This window comes from Gekko japonicus, unplaced genomic scaffold (genome assembly GCF_001447785.1).
Source record: "Gekko japonicus isolate JY-2015 unplaced genomic scaffold, Gekko_japonicus_V1.1 scaffold920, whole genome shotgun sequence".
NCBI classification, from domain to species: domain Eukaryota; kingdom Metazoa; phylum Chordata; class Lepidosauria; order Squamata; family Gekkonidae; genus Gekko; species Gekko japonicus.
Window position 1 is genome coordinate 630,502 of NW_015164698.1, and position 14,830 is coordinate 645,331.

General features: G+C 48.6%; 1 protein-coding gene across 1 annotated transcript in view; it reads left to right on the top strand.

Moving 5' to 3' along the window:
- LAMC3 (laminin subunit gamma 3) overlaps positions 1-14,830 on the top strand; it is a 109,020-nt gene that overhangs the window by 49,586 nt on the left and 44,604 nt on the right. The window contains exons 9-12 of the mRNA XM_015409480.1: positions 1,878-1,994; positions 4,498-4,699; positions 5,463-5,575; positions 8,773-8,991. Of these exons, the coding sequence (XP_015264966.1) occupies positions 1,878-1,994; positions 4,498-4,699; positions 5,463-5,575; positions 8,773-8,991 (651 nt within the window). The remainder of the gene's footprint in view (positions 1-1,877; positions 1,995-4,497; positions 4,700-5,462; positions 5,576-8,772; positions 8,992-14,830) is intronic.

The window sequence follows — 14,830 nt, forward strand, 5'->3', positions numbered from 1 at the left end:
TTGAAAATCATATTTAAAGAAAAATTAAAAGTGGCATCTCATCAGTTCTGAGTACATATAAAAAGGCCAGGAGCTGTGTTATACTGGATCAGACTATTGCTCTATCTACGAACAGCAGTTTTTCCAGTAAGAAGCTTTGGGGTTCCTGTATAGTAAACAGCCTCTGTAAAAGTAGGGGACCAGACCCTCCCTGCCAGGTTGGTGGGACTCTGTGACCCAAAACTGGTTGGAAGGATATGCCAGCAGCATTCCCATCATTGTCACCTCTTTTTATATTTCAGTCTCTTTTAAAGAGAGAAAATAAAAGAGAGAGGTAGATGGAGGAGTGGAAATACAGACAAAAATCCTAAAAATTATAAGTGGGTAATGGGGCAGGGTTCCAAATTGGAACCCTTAAAGAAGGGTTCCAAATTGGAAATATGAAAAATGCCTCTCTAGCCTATCCCACTGTTATCTTCTCTGACTAGCAGTGATTCTCCGGAGTCTCAGATAGAGCATTTGCCAGCCCTGCTAGCTGAGACCCTTGGATGGGAGGTCCTTGGAATTGAACCTGGAACCATGTGTGTGCTTCCACTTAAGTACTACATACACCCTTCCTCCTCAGCTGGTGGCACACCCAGACTCCTTGCTCAAACTGCCCACAGTTTCTTTGTTTCTCTCTCTCTCTCTCTCTTGTTTTCTTCCACCTCCTGGTGGATGCCATATTTAAAGGGCTGCAAGCATAATTTATCTAATGTGCATATGTAATGATTCCTTGTTTTTGTGAGTGTGTGTCTCTTTAAAAGTTTGGTTGCATGGCTATGGTAGATAGACTAGAGTGGTTGAGAAAGGCAAGTGTGGTATGATTGGTGGTTGACAGAGAGGGGGAGGGGTTTTGGAAGTGAATCTGGGTAGATGAGTATGTGAGTCAGTCAGGAGTTTCAGTTACAAGTTGACAGTTGATGTAGACAGTTCTGTGTTGAAGCAGTTAAAGCGGACAGCTGCAGTTGTTCAGGGAGATGAAAGAGAAAGAGAGCTGAAAGCTGAGTGTATAGGAAAAAGTAAAGTAAAGTTTAAGTGAAGAAAAGTTAAAGGAAAGTCTGAGTGTCATAACAGACTGGAGTGAAACAGTGAACATATATGGCATTAAGATAAACAAGTGTAACAAAGTTACATGAAAAGATCCCGGTCAGTGAGGGAAAAAATTGAGTGTGATGCCAAAGCAATTGTACATCATTTACACATTACTAGTTACATTGTATCACCCTCTTATTTAGTATTTATTCCAATAAATCCTCTTTTATTCAAGTTTATACCAGCTCTGAATGAAATACTTCCCAGGACCACATAGTTCCTCGTAAGCCTTGAACTCGGTCTACCAAACTAGTAAGAGCAACATTATAAGCATAAAGGTTTGGAAATCCTTAAAATTTCCTGGTGGCAGCAGAATCTACCCTGTTAAACAAAATAAAGAGAACTTTTAAAGTGAAAATAGTCCTCCCCAATAAGGAGGACGTCACAGCATACAACTAGCAATTGGCATCCTTGCAAATGCTTTGCTAAATGTATGCAATTTTTAACATTGTTTTTGTTACAGTTGATATAAATGGCCTTAAAGACAGCAATGAATCGAGGACATCAGCAAAGGAAATGGGCAAAACTAAAAGGCTGGCCACAGCTGTGTATGAAAGATCAAAGTGTGCCGTCTTACCCCTTCTTTCCTCCTGTTCAGTTGGAGGTCTTTTCTACTGGTGAGATGACACCAGAACAGAGGCTCCAGCCGAAGTGGGGACCTCTGCAGTGTGACTTTTGCACAGAAAAATACAGGGTGGACTTCGCCCCTTTTACCTCAAAAGGTCTACTATGCGGAAATGTCTTTTCTTTCTCTGTGCAACCAGGGCTGGAGGGCTGGAGAGCAGAAACGCTGGCAGGCCAGGAGGTTCCATTGAGCTGGGCAGAAGGAGAGATCTTCCTAGAGCAAGGCAAACAGGAAGCAGTTGATTTCGTGGCACCAGGTATAGCATCTACAAAGAGGGCATGGGGGGGTGTGCTCTCCTTTCAAGCTACTGCATTCATTATATTTGCATGGGTATCCTAATTGTCCCGTCCTAATTTTGGGGGGTCAGCAGGCCAGCAAGAATGGCCTGATCACTGGCTCTTACTTGCACAGACCCACAAATGGGTAAGCCTCCAGGTGATCAGTAATAGAGGCCTTCCCTTATGGTTGACTGCTAGGACCCTGTGTGAGACGAGGCCGAGGCAAGTGGGAGGGACCAGCTGAGGTGCATCATAAAGGGGAGCTTCTGTCAAAGCCTTTGTAGCCAGTTTGGTGTACTGGTTAAGTGCACGGACTCTAATCTGGGAGAACCGGGTTTGATTCCCCTCTCCTCCACTTGCAGCTGCTGGATGACCTTGGGCAAGCCATAGCTCTGTCAGAGTGTTCTCTCAAGGACAGTTCTGTCAGAGCTCTCTCAGCCCCACCTACCTCACAGGGTGTCTGTTGTGGGGAGGGGAAGGGAAAGGAGTCTGTAAGCCGCTCTGAGACTCTGAGTGAGTGAAGGGCGGGGTATAAATCCAATCTCTTCTTCTTCTTCTACCTCACAGGGTGTCTGTTGTGGGGAGGGGAAGGGAAAGGAGTTTGTAAGCTGCTCTGAGACTCCAAATGAAGGGCGGGGTATAAATCAAATCTCTTCTTCTTCTTCTTCTGCTTCTTCTTCTTCGTTGCTGTTTCAGACTGGGGGGGAAGGGGTTAAAGAGTCTTTTGCCTCTATCTAGGCTCATGGGGAAGAAAATGGCTAAGGTCTGTAATTGGAGAGCAAAGCCTTGGGCTTGGGGAGGCTGTGTTAAGAGCCAGTCAGAAACCCATGTAAAATTTCCAGGAATGTTGAAGCCATAGGGAGCAAAAATGTGTGTGGGGTTATCTTTTATTTTTTCAGTGGGAAAACAGAAATTTGGGGGGAAATTGAAATAACTGCAATACTTAGTGTCCTCTCAAACCTGAACTAATTTTACTGCTTTAACAACATAAAATGCATCATTTATAACTATTATAAAATTGCAATATTCCACATATTTATAGAGTTTAATGCCTTAGTTTTGGCCAAGCAAAACTGCAAATATACCCCGTACTTGAGAGAATACTGCAAGCCAATGCATCTTGATCTGTTTTGGAACATGTACCTTAATTATTGCTATCTGGTTAGAGAGAGAGCCAAGTTCTCAGTAAAGCTTTCAGTTTTACTTTGAGGCTTTGGTGCAGTTTCTCCCTCAACTCCTTCTGATCTTTTTTCTCCCACCTGCAAGTTGGGCAATAAGCTGCTATTTTCCCAAGCTGTGGGTATGTGTGTCACAATGGTTTGAGGGAGAGGTGAAAATGGCAAGCACAAATCAAGTCAAAAGGACAACTGTTGAAAAGCAATGGAAGTTCTGCATGCTGCCCTTGTGAAGATTAGGTATCCTTCTGGGGGGCAAAAATGGGTCTTTGAAAGCATTTCACTCATTCTGAAAGAGAAAATATTTCATAGGAGTTTCCCCCCTCAGTAATCTCCCAAAGTGCAATTTTTTCTGTCAGAAAAAAATGGGGGGAGGAGCCTCAGGGGGAAAGGGGGGGCAGGGGTTCCCCCCCCCCCGAATGTTTCTATTTTTTCCTGGATCGTCATATCTCCACACGGGACAGCTGACTGAGTTCCTTGCCATTGGGGGCTTACCATACACTTTTTTTTTTTTAAATTCTTTCCTCCCAGAACCACCTCAGATCTGCTGTTCTCTTCCTATAAATAAGCTGAGGGCTTACCATACACAAGAGAAACAAGGCCTCTCAGCCCATTAAGGAAATCTTTGTTGATGAATCACACTAGTTAACCAATTTTATTTGCTTACATTTGCATACATCTCAAGCAAAAGTTTCCAAGATGAGAAAAAAGGGTACTTCTTTTGGGTTTGGATGACGCACCATGTTCCACAGCAGGTCCCATCTCTGAAGAGTCATTCCCTCTGGTGTAAAGAGGAGTGCCTCTTTTAAGATCCCCTCCTGTGTGAGGGTGAAGGAGGGTTGCTGCTTCTAAACAGCCACGCTGAGCCAGCATTTGTGGGGAGGGAGGGGTAAAAATGAGATTAATAAATAAGTAAACTGGAGCCTTCCTGCAGCAGTTGTTATAAGGGCATCTTTAAAATAATAAACATTTACTTTAAGAACAAAAAAGTGTTGCCGAACTCATCAGGAGTGCCTTTTCAGTCAACCCAAAGTGTTCTAGTGATTAACCAGTTAACTGAGGAAAGTCTGTAGGCCAGTTAACAGCCTACCATTTGGTGTTCCAAACCACATCTTTTAAAGATGATTGAAGCACAAACCCTAGAAAGATTCTGACTCACCACAGGCCCCTGAGAGGTCTACCCACAGGGAAGGTAAATGTCTGTTTTCACAGTCTAATGGATGAAATGGCACAGTGAGTCCACATCACCAACAGGCCTTTACCATAACCTCCACTTTGCCAATTGTCTTTATCTTCCAATTCCTAGAAAAGTTCCTGTACGACCAGCGTCTCAGCTATGGGCAGCAGTCCTTGGTGCTGTTTCGCACCCAAGACAGCACCTCCACTGCTTCTCCTTTTCCCGTCCAGCTGGTTTTAGAGGGGGGTGGCATTGTGGTGTCAGCAAGGCACTCCGGTGTGGAAGGGCACTTGAACAACACGCACCGTGGAGAATATATGGTGACATTCAGGTATTTATCTTTTCGCCTCTCTCCTTTGCTCCTCCTGTGTCAATTCAAGGCATTGTTTTTTCATGACCATTTAAAATTCAGAAGAATGCAAATTTACAACAGCAGAATCAAAGCAATCAGCTGAAAGGTAAAAACAGGATAAACTGTAGTCAGCTTAGAACACTAAACACCAAAATAAAAAGGAGGTTTTTAAAAATAATAATAATCTGCATATGTATACTTGCCCTGTGGACTATAAGGAAGGCTGAGCGCCAAAGAATAGATTCTTTTGAACTATGGTGCTGGAGAAGACTCTTGAGAGTCCCTTGGACTGCAAGAAGATAAAATCAGTCAATCCTAAAAGAAATCAACCCTGACTGTTCCCTGGAAGGCCAGATACTGAAGCAGAAGCTCAAATACTTTGGCCACCAAATGAGAAGGGAGCACTCACTGGAGAAGGCCTGGCGTGATCTGGTCCATGGGGTCGCAGAGAGTCGAACTCGACTGTGCGACTGAACAACAACAAAGCAATTACAAGACGGGATGTTTAGTGCACTTTGGTGCTGTTCAGCTAACCTAATAAACTCTGGGTAATACTGGGGAAGTTGAAGTAGCAATGCTTTAATAGTACTCTGGGATGTAAATGGTTATTAAAAGGTCAGCTTGGCATGGGACAGATGTGAGCAGGGACCCGAAAAGGTCTCCTTATCTGTAGTGAGTAGCAGCCTTTTACCCCATGCATAAAGAACTCCGCATTTCCGTTTTGGACTTTGGTCTTTCACAGGCTTCATGAGATGGAGGGAAAGATGCAACCCACAATGCCGTCTTTCCAGTTCCAGCGCCTCCTGACCAACCTGACAGCGCTTCGCATCCGGATGGAAAGCAGCGACAGACTGGGTATGAGACCAGAGGAGATGGGGGAGGCAGGGTGGCTCTTGACATACTAGAAGCAATGGGGCTAAGGTGGCAGCTCTCATCAGGAGAAGGTGGTTCCGTTGAACACCCTCTGATTGATTCAGGTTGCGCTGGAGTAGAGGAGATTTCAGATGTATGCAAATGGCCTGTGGGGCAGCCATTTCAAAACCCCTATAACCCCACTGAGTTGTACCATTTGAGACTCCATATAACCCCGTCTTTTAGAAAGGCCCTGTGCAGGGAAAGCAATTATAGCATGGAGGTGGCTAATCGAGAATCCTTCTCCCTTATGTGCTAGATTTCTTTGCACAGTGAGGTTTTTGTTCTTATGGAGCTTTTAAACATACAATCCCCCACCTGTGGTTTGGAGTCATAGAGCTAAGGACTATAGGAAGGACTATATCTCATGTGCACAACAGAATAATTGCTTAAAAGTGTAATTGCAGAATGCCAAATCCAGTTTCATTTTTGTATTTTGACAGAGGCAACATGTATACTTTCTTCTGCTCACTGTTTATTGACACCTGTCTGAAACTGTTATAACAGAGACGGTTTTACTTAAATAGTTATCAAAGGCTGCGGTCACATGGAGCATTAGCCACGCTACTGAGACGGATGATAGGCGGATTTTCTGGGCGCGATCACACCGCAACATCTTGGAAGCGTAGAGCTCCCATGACGAACCCGAGGCTTCCCGCCGAAGATGCGGAGTTAAAAACTAGTACCTCCGAGGTACTAGTTTCCGGAAACCGCAGGGCAAGGGCTGGCATCTGATTGCATTTCTGGTGGTAGTCCATGGCATCCGGCGCCCGCCCATGTCCCATCGGAAACAGGGTTTTTCCCCCCAAGTCTCCACAGGATGCGCACAAGCACCCAATGGCGCATGCACACAAAGAGGAAAGCAAAAGTTCTGTTGCTCCGCAGAGTCGCGCATGCTGTTGGTGAGATCGCGCCGCGCCACTTCTTTGCCGCGCTGCAGGATCATCGTGTGATCACCACCTCGCCCCTACCCACGGGACCTCGACGGGACCTGTGATCAGGCGGCCGCGCGTTATTTTGCTCCGGGCCAAACTGCCATGCTTTCCCTCTGCATTTTACGGCCCGTGTGACTGGGACCAAAGCTGTTGTCTTCTTTCAGGGTTGCATGTCACTTTCCCATAAAGCTGAGTGGCCCCTGTTCCTTGTAATCTTGCGGGCCTTCTTTTGCTTCTAACTTGTAGCAAAACTGTTTTCAGAAATTAAGAATTAAGCAGTATTTTTGACAAGGGTTATTTATTTATTTATATTTAAATTTATACCCCGCCCTACCCCGGAGGCTCAGGCTAGAAAGGGTAATGATGAACACTGATGATCTTTGGGGGGGAGCAAAGATTCCCCATTCAAAGTCTTCTGGCAAAAGGGGCATTCCCCAACTCAAGCGGCTGTCTTGCCTCAGAAGAAGAAGAAGAAGAAGAGATTGGATTTATACCCCGCCCTTCACTTGGAGTCTCAGAGCGGCTTACAAACTCCTTTCCCTTCCCCTCCCCACAACAGACACCCTGTGAGGTGGGTGGGGCTGAGAGAACTCTGACACAAACTGCTCTTTTTCAAGGACAGCTGTGCCAGAGCTTGTGACTGACCCAAAGTCACATCAGCAGGTGCAAGTGGAGGAGTGGGGAATCAAACCCGGTTCTCCCAGATAAGAGTCCGCACACCAAACTGGCTCTCTCTATGTACCATGGTCAGGGGAAGATGCCTGCCACACAGGGCAGCACCTGCTGCAGAGGAACGGATCAGCAGGATCCAGCACACAGGCTGTTGACAAGGTCAGAAACAGCACGGGATGGCCATGAAAGAAACCAACAGACTGAGCAAAGACAACAGGCAGACTTGTGGCAAAAGGCAGCTGCTGGAATCAGAAATCAGTCTCTTTCTGGCCCTCCTGGATGCTGCAGGGACTCCACGCACAGACCTTGAGAACCTAATTGTACCTTATGTTGTCTCTACAGCCTCCTTGGGTCCACCACAAGGAGTTTTGATAAGACATACCCTGCAGGTGCCATGCTCAGAACTCAGTTCTCAGGCATGCAGGGGCCCGATTTGGATCAGGACCATGGTACATAGAAAGGCCTTAAATCTTCCCTCCATATGGTCCCCCACTACTTGCTCTTTTGGAGAAACTTGCATGTAATACATGTAAATTTCCTCAGCAGAACAAACTCCCTGGGTGGTTTCAAGTCAGAAAAATGGGGGGGGGGGTCATAAACTCCTTCCTCCTGCAAACCACCCTGCATTCTGAGTTGGACACCCCTGGGACTTGGACTCACTGCATGGACCTTGCAGGGCATTTCTGAATAAAAGTCCTTGTGACAGACCAAGGCAGGATGAAAGGCCAGTACAAGGTATGATCAAGCCCTCGGGCAACCCCACACTGAGGACTCTTATTTTCACACAAGCAGAATGATGCCCTTTCAGTCCACTTTCAATGCACTGATTAGTGATTGTCTGCAAGTGGATTTCCCCATTTCACATAGTAAACTCCAGTTGCAAAGTACATTGAAAGTTAATTGGAAGTGCATTATTCAGCGTGTGTAAAGTGCAATATTAATACGAGACTTGGTTGTACTTCTAAGAAATGTGGGTGTGAAACTGATTAAACTGTAGTTTCTACTTCAGGAAGGTTCATTGCTTTCAGATACAGGCTTGTTGTTCTAGTCATTGCACCTTTCATGGAGACATGCAGCTTGCCAAGCCCCAAACAGCTTGAGACGTGGGTACCTGAAATCCTGCCAGCTGCTGTGCTGTGCCAGTTTGTGAACTGAGATCTTCGTCTGAGGCCCCGATTTGTCTCCCTCCCTTATTGGAGGTGAGACCAGGCTTAACAAGAGACAGGGCCTTTTCAGTTGCGGCACCCCAATTATGAAATGCTCATCCACCCGCCCTAACGCCCAGCATTTGGCCCCAGCTGAAAACTAATTTTACCCAGCATTCTGAGTCTGAATTTTCCTTTCAAAATTATTGATTGATTTTAATGCTCATTTATGTGTTAATGATGTACAGCCACCTCCTCTAAGACACTTCAAGAGCCCACATTGGCTGTGGAGTGCAGGGTACTGATTTTAAAAAATGAATAGACAGGCACTTTTACAGGGGCGAACATGGTCTGTTTTCTCTCTGATGGTCCCTCTGCATTTTCACAGGGAGGTTTTCCTTGAAGGAGATCCGGCTCACCTCTGCTCGCCCAGGCCTCTCCCAGCCTGCCTTGTGGGTGGAAGAATGTACCTGCCCTCAAGGGTACGTGGGTCAGTTCTGTGAATCCTGTGCTCCAAACTTCAAGCGAGAGGTGCCCTTGGCTGGCCCATTTACCAGCTGCATCCCCTGTTCGTGTAACCAGCACGGCAGCTGCGATCCTCACACAGGTCAGAATCCCTCTGCCTGCCTGCCTTTCATGTTTGTACCCCACCTTTTCTTCCAAGGATCTCAGGACCGTCCTGAAGTGATCTTACTTTATCCTCCTCAACGCCCCCAGTGCCCCTGCCGAAGGTCTCCTCCTCGTGAGCTCCTTTCCCTCCCTCATCGTTGAAGGTTCTGCCATGTTCAGCATTCATTCGTTCTGCAAATAGCTCCATCTGCTGTGGGTCGGAAAGCCAGAAGTTTAGACCCACCAAGGAAGTGGCTCGCTCTCGGACCGCCTGGTCTGTATGCCAGCCAAGCAGGGATTTGCATCCAGTTCTCCTCCAGTCTGTGTCCAACGGGATTATCCCCAATACGGGCTGATTGATCCCTGTGTAGCTCTTCCTGCCTCAAACAAGTTCATCTCCGGAAGCCCGATTAGCTATCTAATCACTGTGCAATTATGCTGTAAATTGCACATAATACATCTACATGATTTTATCTCTGTGGAGGACGCTGGGAATAGCACTTGAAGCTGCAGTGCCCAGCGTGCGAAAGGTTAATCGCCTTGGAAATGGCAGCAGGGGATTGTGTGCGAAAGAGATGGGCGGGGGGGGGGGGAGACGACAACACTCTTTTTGCTGCGGGGATGATCTCTCACAGAGCTATAATCATGGCAACAATAGCTGAGCATAATTGACGGCCATAGCAGCAGAAGTGGGCTTTATGAGCCTGTAAAGGGTGAAGGCTGGCCGGGGCTCCAGAGGCCGGGGCTCCAGAGGCCGGGGCTCCAGAGGCGAGTCAGCTGGGGTCAGGCAGCCCAAGAGTCATTTGCTTGCTCCCAACTCTGCATGAGTTGATCAGGCTGAAGAGTCAGAATCAAGCCCTAGATGGGAACAGCTGTCATCCCACACTACTGCCCGGCCCCTACTGAGCCAGTAGCTGCTGTACTACCTTCTGGCCAGTCACACTGTGGGCGCAGAAACACAGCAGAGATGGCAAAGCTATATGGGTCTCGACCCAGGATTGCTAGGCCTTCCACAGCTTCATCTGGTGAAGGAGTTGTAGATCGACCTGTGTGCCCTGGAGATGCCACCTCACCTGTACGGCAAGCCCCGCTAACAGATAGGACACCCAGGAGGGAGACTCAGGCAGCCACACGTCATGCAGCTGTGATAGATCGAGCATCCGTTCTCCACTTGGGCTGCCACTTCTGGAACCTGATCCTTTGCCTGCCTTTAACTGTACTGCATACCGATGGCCTCCATTCAGCTGGTAGCTGGAATTCCCACCCAGTCTTGGAGCTCTGAGCTTGTTACCACTGGGGATTTTGACCCACAGCAGACCCTGATGGAGGCCAGCAGCTCACACCTCTGGCAAGCTGCCTCCGTGGCCCAGAGAGTCCGGCACATGATTCCCAGCCCCAGAGTCCAGGACTCTGGTTCCCTACAGGAGAGCAGGTGAGTACATGACATTGTCAGAGGAGGACTTTACCTGTGTTAGGAGGAACAGTAATGGAACGGTCTAAAAACGGTACTGGGTACCGGCTAATGTTAGCCGCCCTGAGCCCACTCGCGGGGAGGGCAGGGTATAAATCGAAATAAGAAATAAATAAATAAATAATAAAAAGGGGGAGCAAAGTATTGTGGTAAGTGCTACCAGAATCCCACTAGGGCTAGCCAGTCCCTGTCCTTGAACCAATATTGAGAATTAATTTATCTTCTGCATTTATACCCAGCCTTTCCTCCCACTGGGGACCCCAAACAGCCTCCATTGTTCTTGTCTCCTCCCATTTTAGCCTTACAACCACTCCATGAGGGATGTTCGGCTGAGAGAGCATGACTGGCCCAAGGTCACCCAGCAAGCGTCCATGGTAGAGTGGGGATTCGAACCTGGGTCTCACAGAAACTAGTCCAGCATGCTAACCACTACCTTGCACTTGCTGACTGTTGGCTATCTGGTAGAATGAGCCGATCCTGTTGAGAACAGAATATCTGTGTAAAGTTTAAGACCAATAAAGTTTTATTCTGCATGCACACGAAAGCTTAGACCCAGAATAACACTGTGTTGGTCTGAAAGGTGCCCCACTGGACTCAGACTTTGTTCTGTTGCTTCAAGCCAACACGGCGACACCCCCCCGGAATCAGTCTCCTAGGGAAGTTATGTTATTACCTATTGGTGTCTTAAGACTTGCCGGAACAGATTTACACAGCTGCAGTCTTGGGGCTGTGGAGGGGTGGGGTGGGGGGTTGTCTCTGGCTGCCTGCTCTGGATGATGCCCAACTTATTCCAGTGGACTCTGTGAAGAGTTTGGGGGTCTGGCTGGATGCCTCCTTGGAGACAGGCTGGTGGGGCTGCCATTATTTGCCATAATGAAAGGGGGATGCACCCCTCTCCCTCCCCTCCTGTAAGATTTAAAGGGCCCTTCAGCTTATTGACAGGGAGCGCGTGGCCCGCCGATCAGGTGAAGGATCCTTTAAATCTTACAGGAAGGGAGAGAGAGGGGCACGTGCCGCCGCCCCCCCCCCGCCTCTGTGCAAAAGCATTTAAAGGGACCCTTTTGGGAAGAAGGGGGGGCTTTAAGGAAGGGGGCAGAGCCCCCAGTAGCCCCGCCGTAGCTACAGGCCAGCTTGGAGAAACAGGCGTCCTCAGTGTCAAAGCAGGCTTTCCCCCCTCTCCCCCAGGCTCCTCAGCTGTCCCCCCGGGTCTCTGGCCTCGCCTAAGTGATCCGTGCGACAGTCGCCTCCAGATTAGATTACTGCAATTCACTCTATGCAGGGCAGTCCTTGAAGGCACTTTGGAAAACGTCAGGTTGCTCAGAGTGTGGCTATGAGTCCTTGAAGAGATCCAGGCTCCAAGGGCCCGAGCAGGGGTGATCTGCGTGGGCAGAGTGTCTGCTCTGGTCGCTAGTCTGGGGGCAAGGCACGCACCGCATCCCCAGAGGCCGCCAGCATCCTGCTTGTTCTTCAGCTCCACTGCTGCAACATCTGGACCGCTTGCCAGGGAGCAGCTGAGATGGCAAAGGCTTGTTGAAAGGAAAGTTTTTAACAAGTTCCCAGGTTTTGCCAAATGGGAGCAGCACAATGTTCGGCACAGCCTCCCCATGTCTGGTTTCCTTTTCTAGTTTCACATAATCACCGGATGCCGTTTCGGGACTTTGATCTCCCAGTTCTAGGGCTGCCAATGAAACCGCACATCCATCCGATGTCTGATTTTTCCTCTCTCTTCATTGCTTCCCCATCTACTCTTTTCCTGTCTTGGGGGGTCGGGGTGGGAGAAAAACTCACATGGAAAGACGGGGAGGAAGAAAGCGAGGCTGAATGTGTTCCTTTAACAGGCATCATGTAGAACTACAAATCGTGGCTACAGGAACAAATCTGGGGGGATCCTGAAGCTTCTACCCACCCCCTCATCTCTGCACGTGGCCCCAAAATGAAAGACTTCCCTAAAGTTTGTTGTGCCCAAACTGTGGTTTGCTGTCTGCCCTCTGGACCAGCAGCATTCCCCTTTGTAGCTTAGTCCTGGTTTCCCGGGTAGACAGCCCACACACATTTATGGTTCAGGTATAATTTCTTCATTTATTGCCCGCTTTTCTCCCCAGCGGGGGCCCAAAGTAGCTTTCAACGTTCTCTTCTTATTTGATCCTCACAACAACCCTGTGAAGTATGTCAGGCAAAGCGTGTGTGACTGGCCCAAGGTCACTCAGTGAGCTCCCGTGGCAGATCTGGTGGAGATTCGAATCAGATCCTAGCCTGGCACTGCAGCCATTCGGGTGACTTTAAGCACTCTGCTGTTTCCCAAAGTCAGACCCACTTCGAGGTATTTTTGGCACCTCCAGTAGGGTTTGTTCATCCCCTTCTGGACCCAGGCCGGCATCGGCTGGGGTTAGTTGATTTATTTACTCACTCTGTTTGTATCCTGCCGTTCTCCCCGATGGGGACCCAAAGCAGCTGACATTGTTCTCCTCTCCTCCGTTTTATCCCCACAACAGCCCTGTGGGGTAGGTGTGTGACTGGCCCTGGGTCACCCAGCCAGCTTCCGCGGCACGAGTGGGGACTCAGACAGGGGTCTCCCAGGTCCTAGTCCGCCCCTTTAGCCCCTGCGCCAGGCTGGCTCCGGTGTGCGCCCCGGGCTGGCTCCTGCAGGACTGTCTCAGGGACTCCGCTTGCAGTCCGGGTGGAGCCTGGGGAGGATCTCCGCTGGGAGGTGACGCCTAGGGTCCACCCTCCAGAGCAGGTGCTTTCTGCAGGGGAGCTGATCTCTGTCGTCTGGCGGTCAGTTGTAAGTCCAGGAGATCTCCAGCCCCCACATGGAGGTTTAGAATAAATAAATGGAAGTACAGCAAAGAGCGTAGTGCCTATAGCAACACAGTCAAAAACTGTAACACTGTACCCAAAAATACTTGACACTTAATTCAAAACATTCTTATATTAACAGTGTAGTACTCTAAATAACCATTCATATCCATTCCAAAGACACCAATGTAAATAGTCCAATGCAGTTCAACAAATTCCTAATAGGTAATAAGTGTCCGGAGCTGCAGTGGCTCAAGTGGTTAAGACGCTGAACTGCAGGCTGTGGAAGGTCAGTAGTTCAGCGGTTCAAGACCCGGGTGCTGCAAGACAGGGTGAGCTCCTGTCTCTAGTTCCAGCTCCTGCCAACCTAGCAGTTTGAAAGCAAGAAATTGCAAGTAGATAAATAGGTACCACTTCGGTGGGAAGGGAACAGCGTTCCGTGCGCCTTGGTGTTTAGTCATGCCGGCCACATGACCACGGAGACGTCTTCGGACAGCGCTGGCTCTTCGGCTTTGAAACTGCTTTGAGCACCGCAACCCTAGAGTCGGATTCAACTGGCTTTCGAGCAAGGGAACCTTTACCTTTACCTTAATAAGTGTCCACAAAACTAAGAGGAGTAACAGTTGATAGATGTCCACAAAACACAGCTGCTAAGAGGTGTGGCGACGGACCGCCCAGGTTCCCATCCATTTCCTTCCAGGACTTCGTCAGGCCACCTCCAGTGATGGAGCACCAAGCTCTACCTATTTCTCTTGACTGTATACAGCCGTCTATACCAATTCCAGCTGGCTTGAATAATAGAGGCTCTAAACTTTCAGAAAACCAAACACCACATAGAGGTTGGCAAGTAGGGCTTTCACCCAGGTGATGATGGCGATGGCAGTGGCAGCTGTGGTGTGTGCCCAGGAGGGAATGCCCCTCCCACGCCATTGACAGCTGTGCCTGAGCTGAGCCCCTGGGCGCCCTCCTCATGCAACCCCAGGCAGTCTCTCAGGTGGCGAGAATGGACAGCCCTGTTCCTATTTGCAACATAGGCCAGCCCTGTTCCTATTTGCAACATAGGTCTGGCATAGGGTTGCCTTCCTCCAGGTGGGACCAAGAAATCTGGAATTACAACTGATTTCTCCAGACTGCAGAGATCAGTTCCTGTGAAGAAAATGGATGCTTTGGAGGGTGGGGTCTCTGGAATTACACCCCATCGAGGTCCCTCTCCCCCTCAAGCCCCACCCTCCCTCCCTTGACTCTGCCCCCCCCCCATCTCCCGCCCTTCACCAACCCAGAGTCGTTTACCCTAGTGCAGCAAAACCAGTCTACCTCCCAAGCCTGTCTTAAGGTAGACTGAACTCTCAGGAACAAATGGGTTACAATGGACTTTTATGTCTGGGGGGGGGGTTGTTGGTGCCCTTCCAGTTTTATTCTTGGTGGGTTTTTACATTTAAAAATATAAATATCCCTTGAACTCTTTCCTAAATCTGTGTCTGGGCGACACACCACTGCTGTCCGCCTGCAGAAAATGTGTTGTTGATTATTTCCAATACAGTTTGGATTTTGGATTGAAAACAGCTTTCCT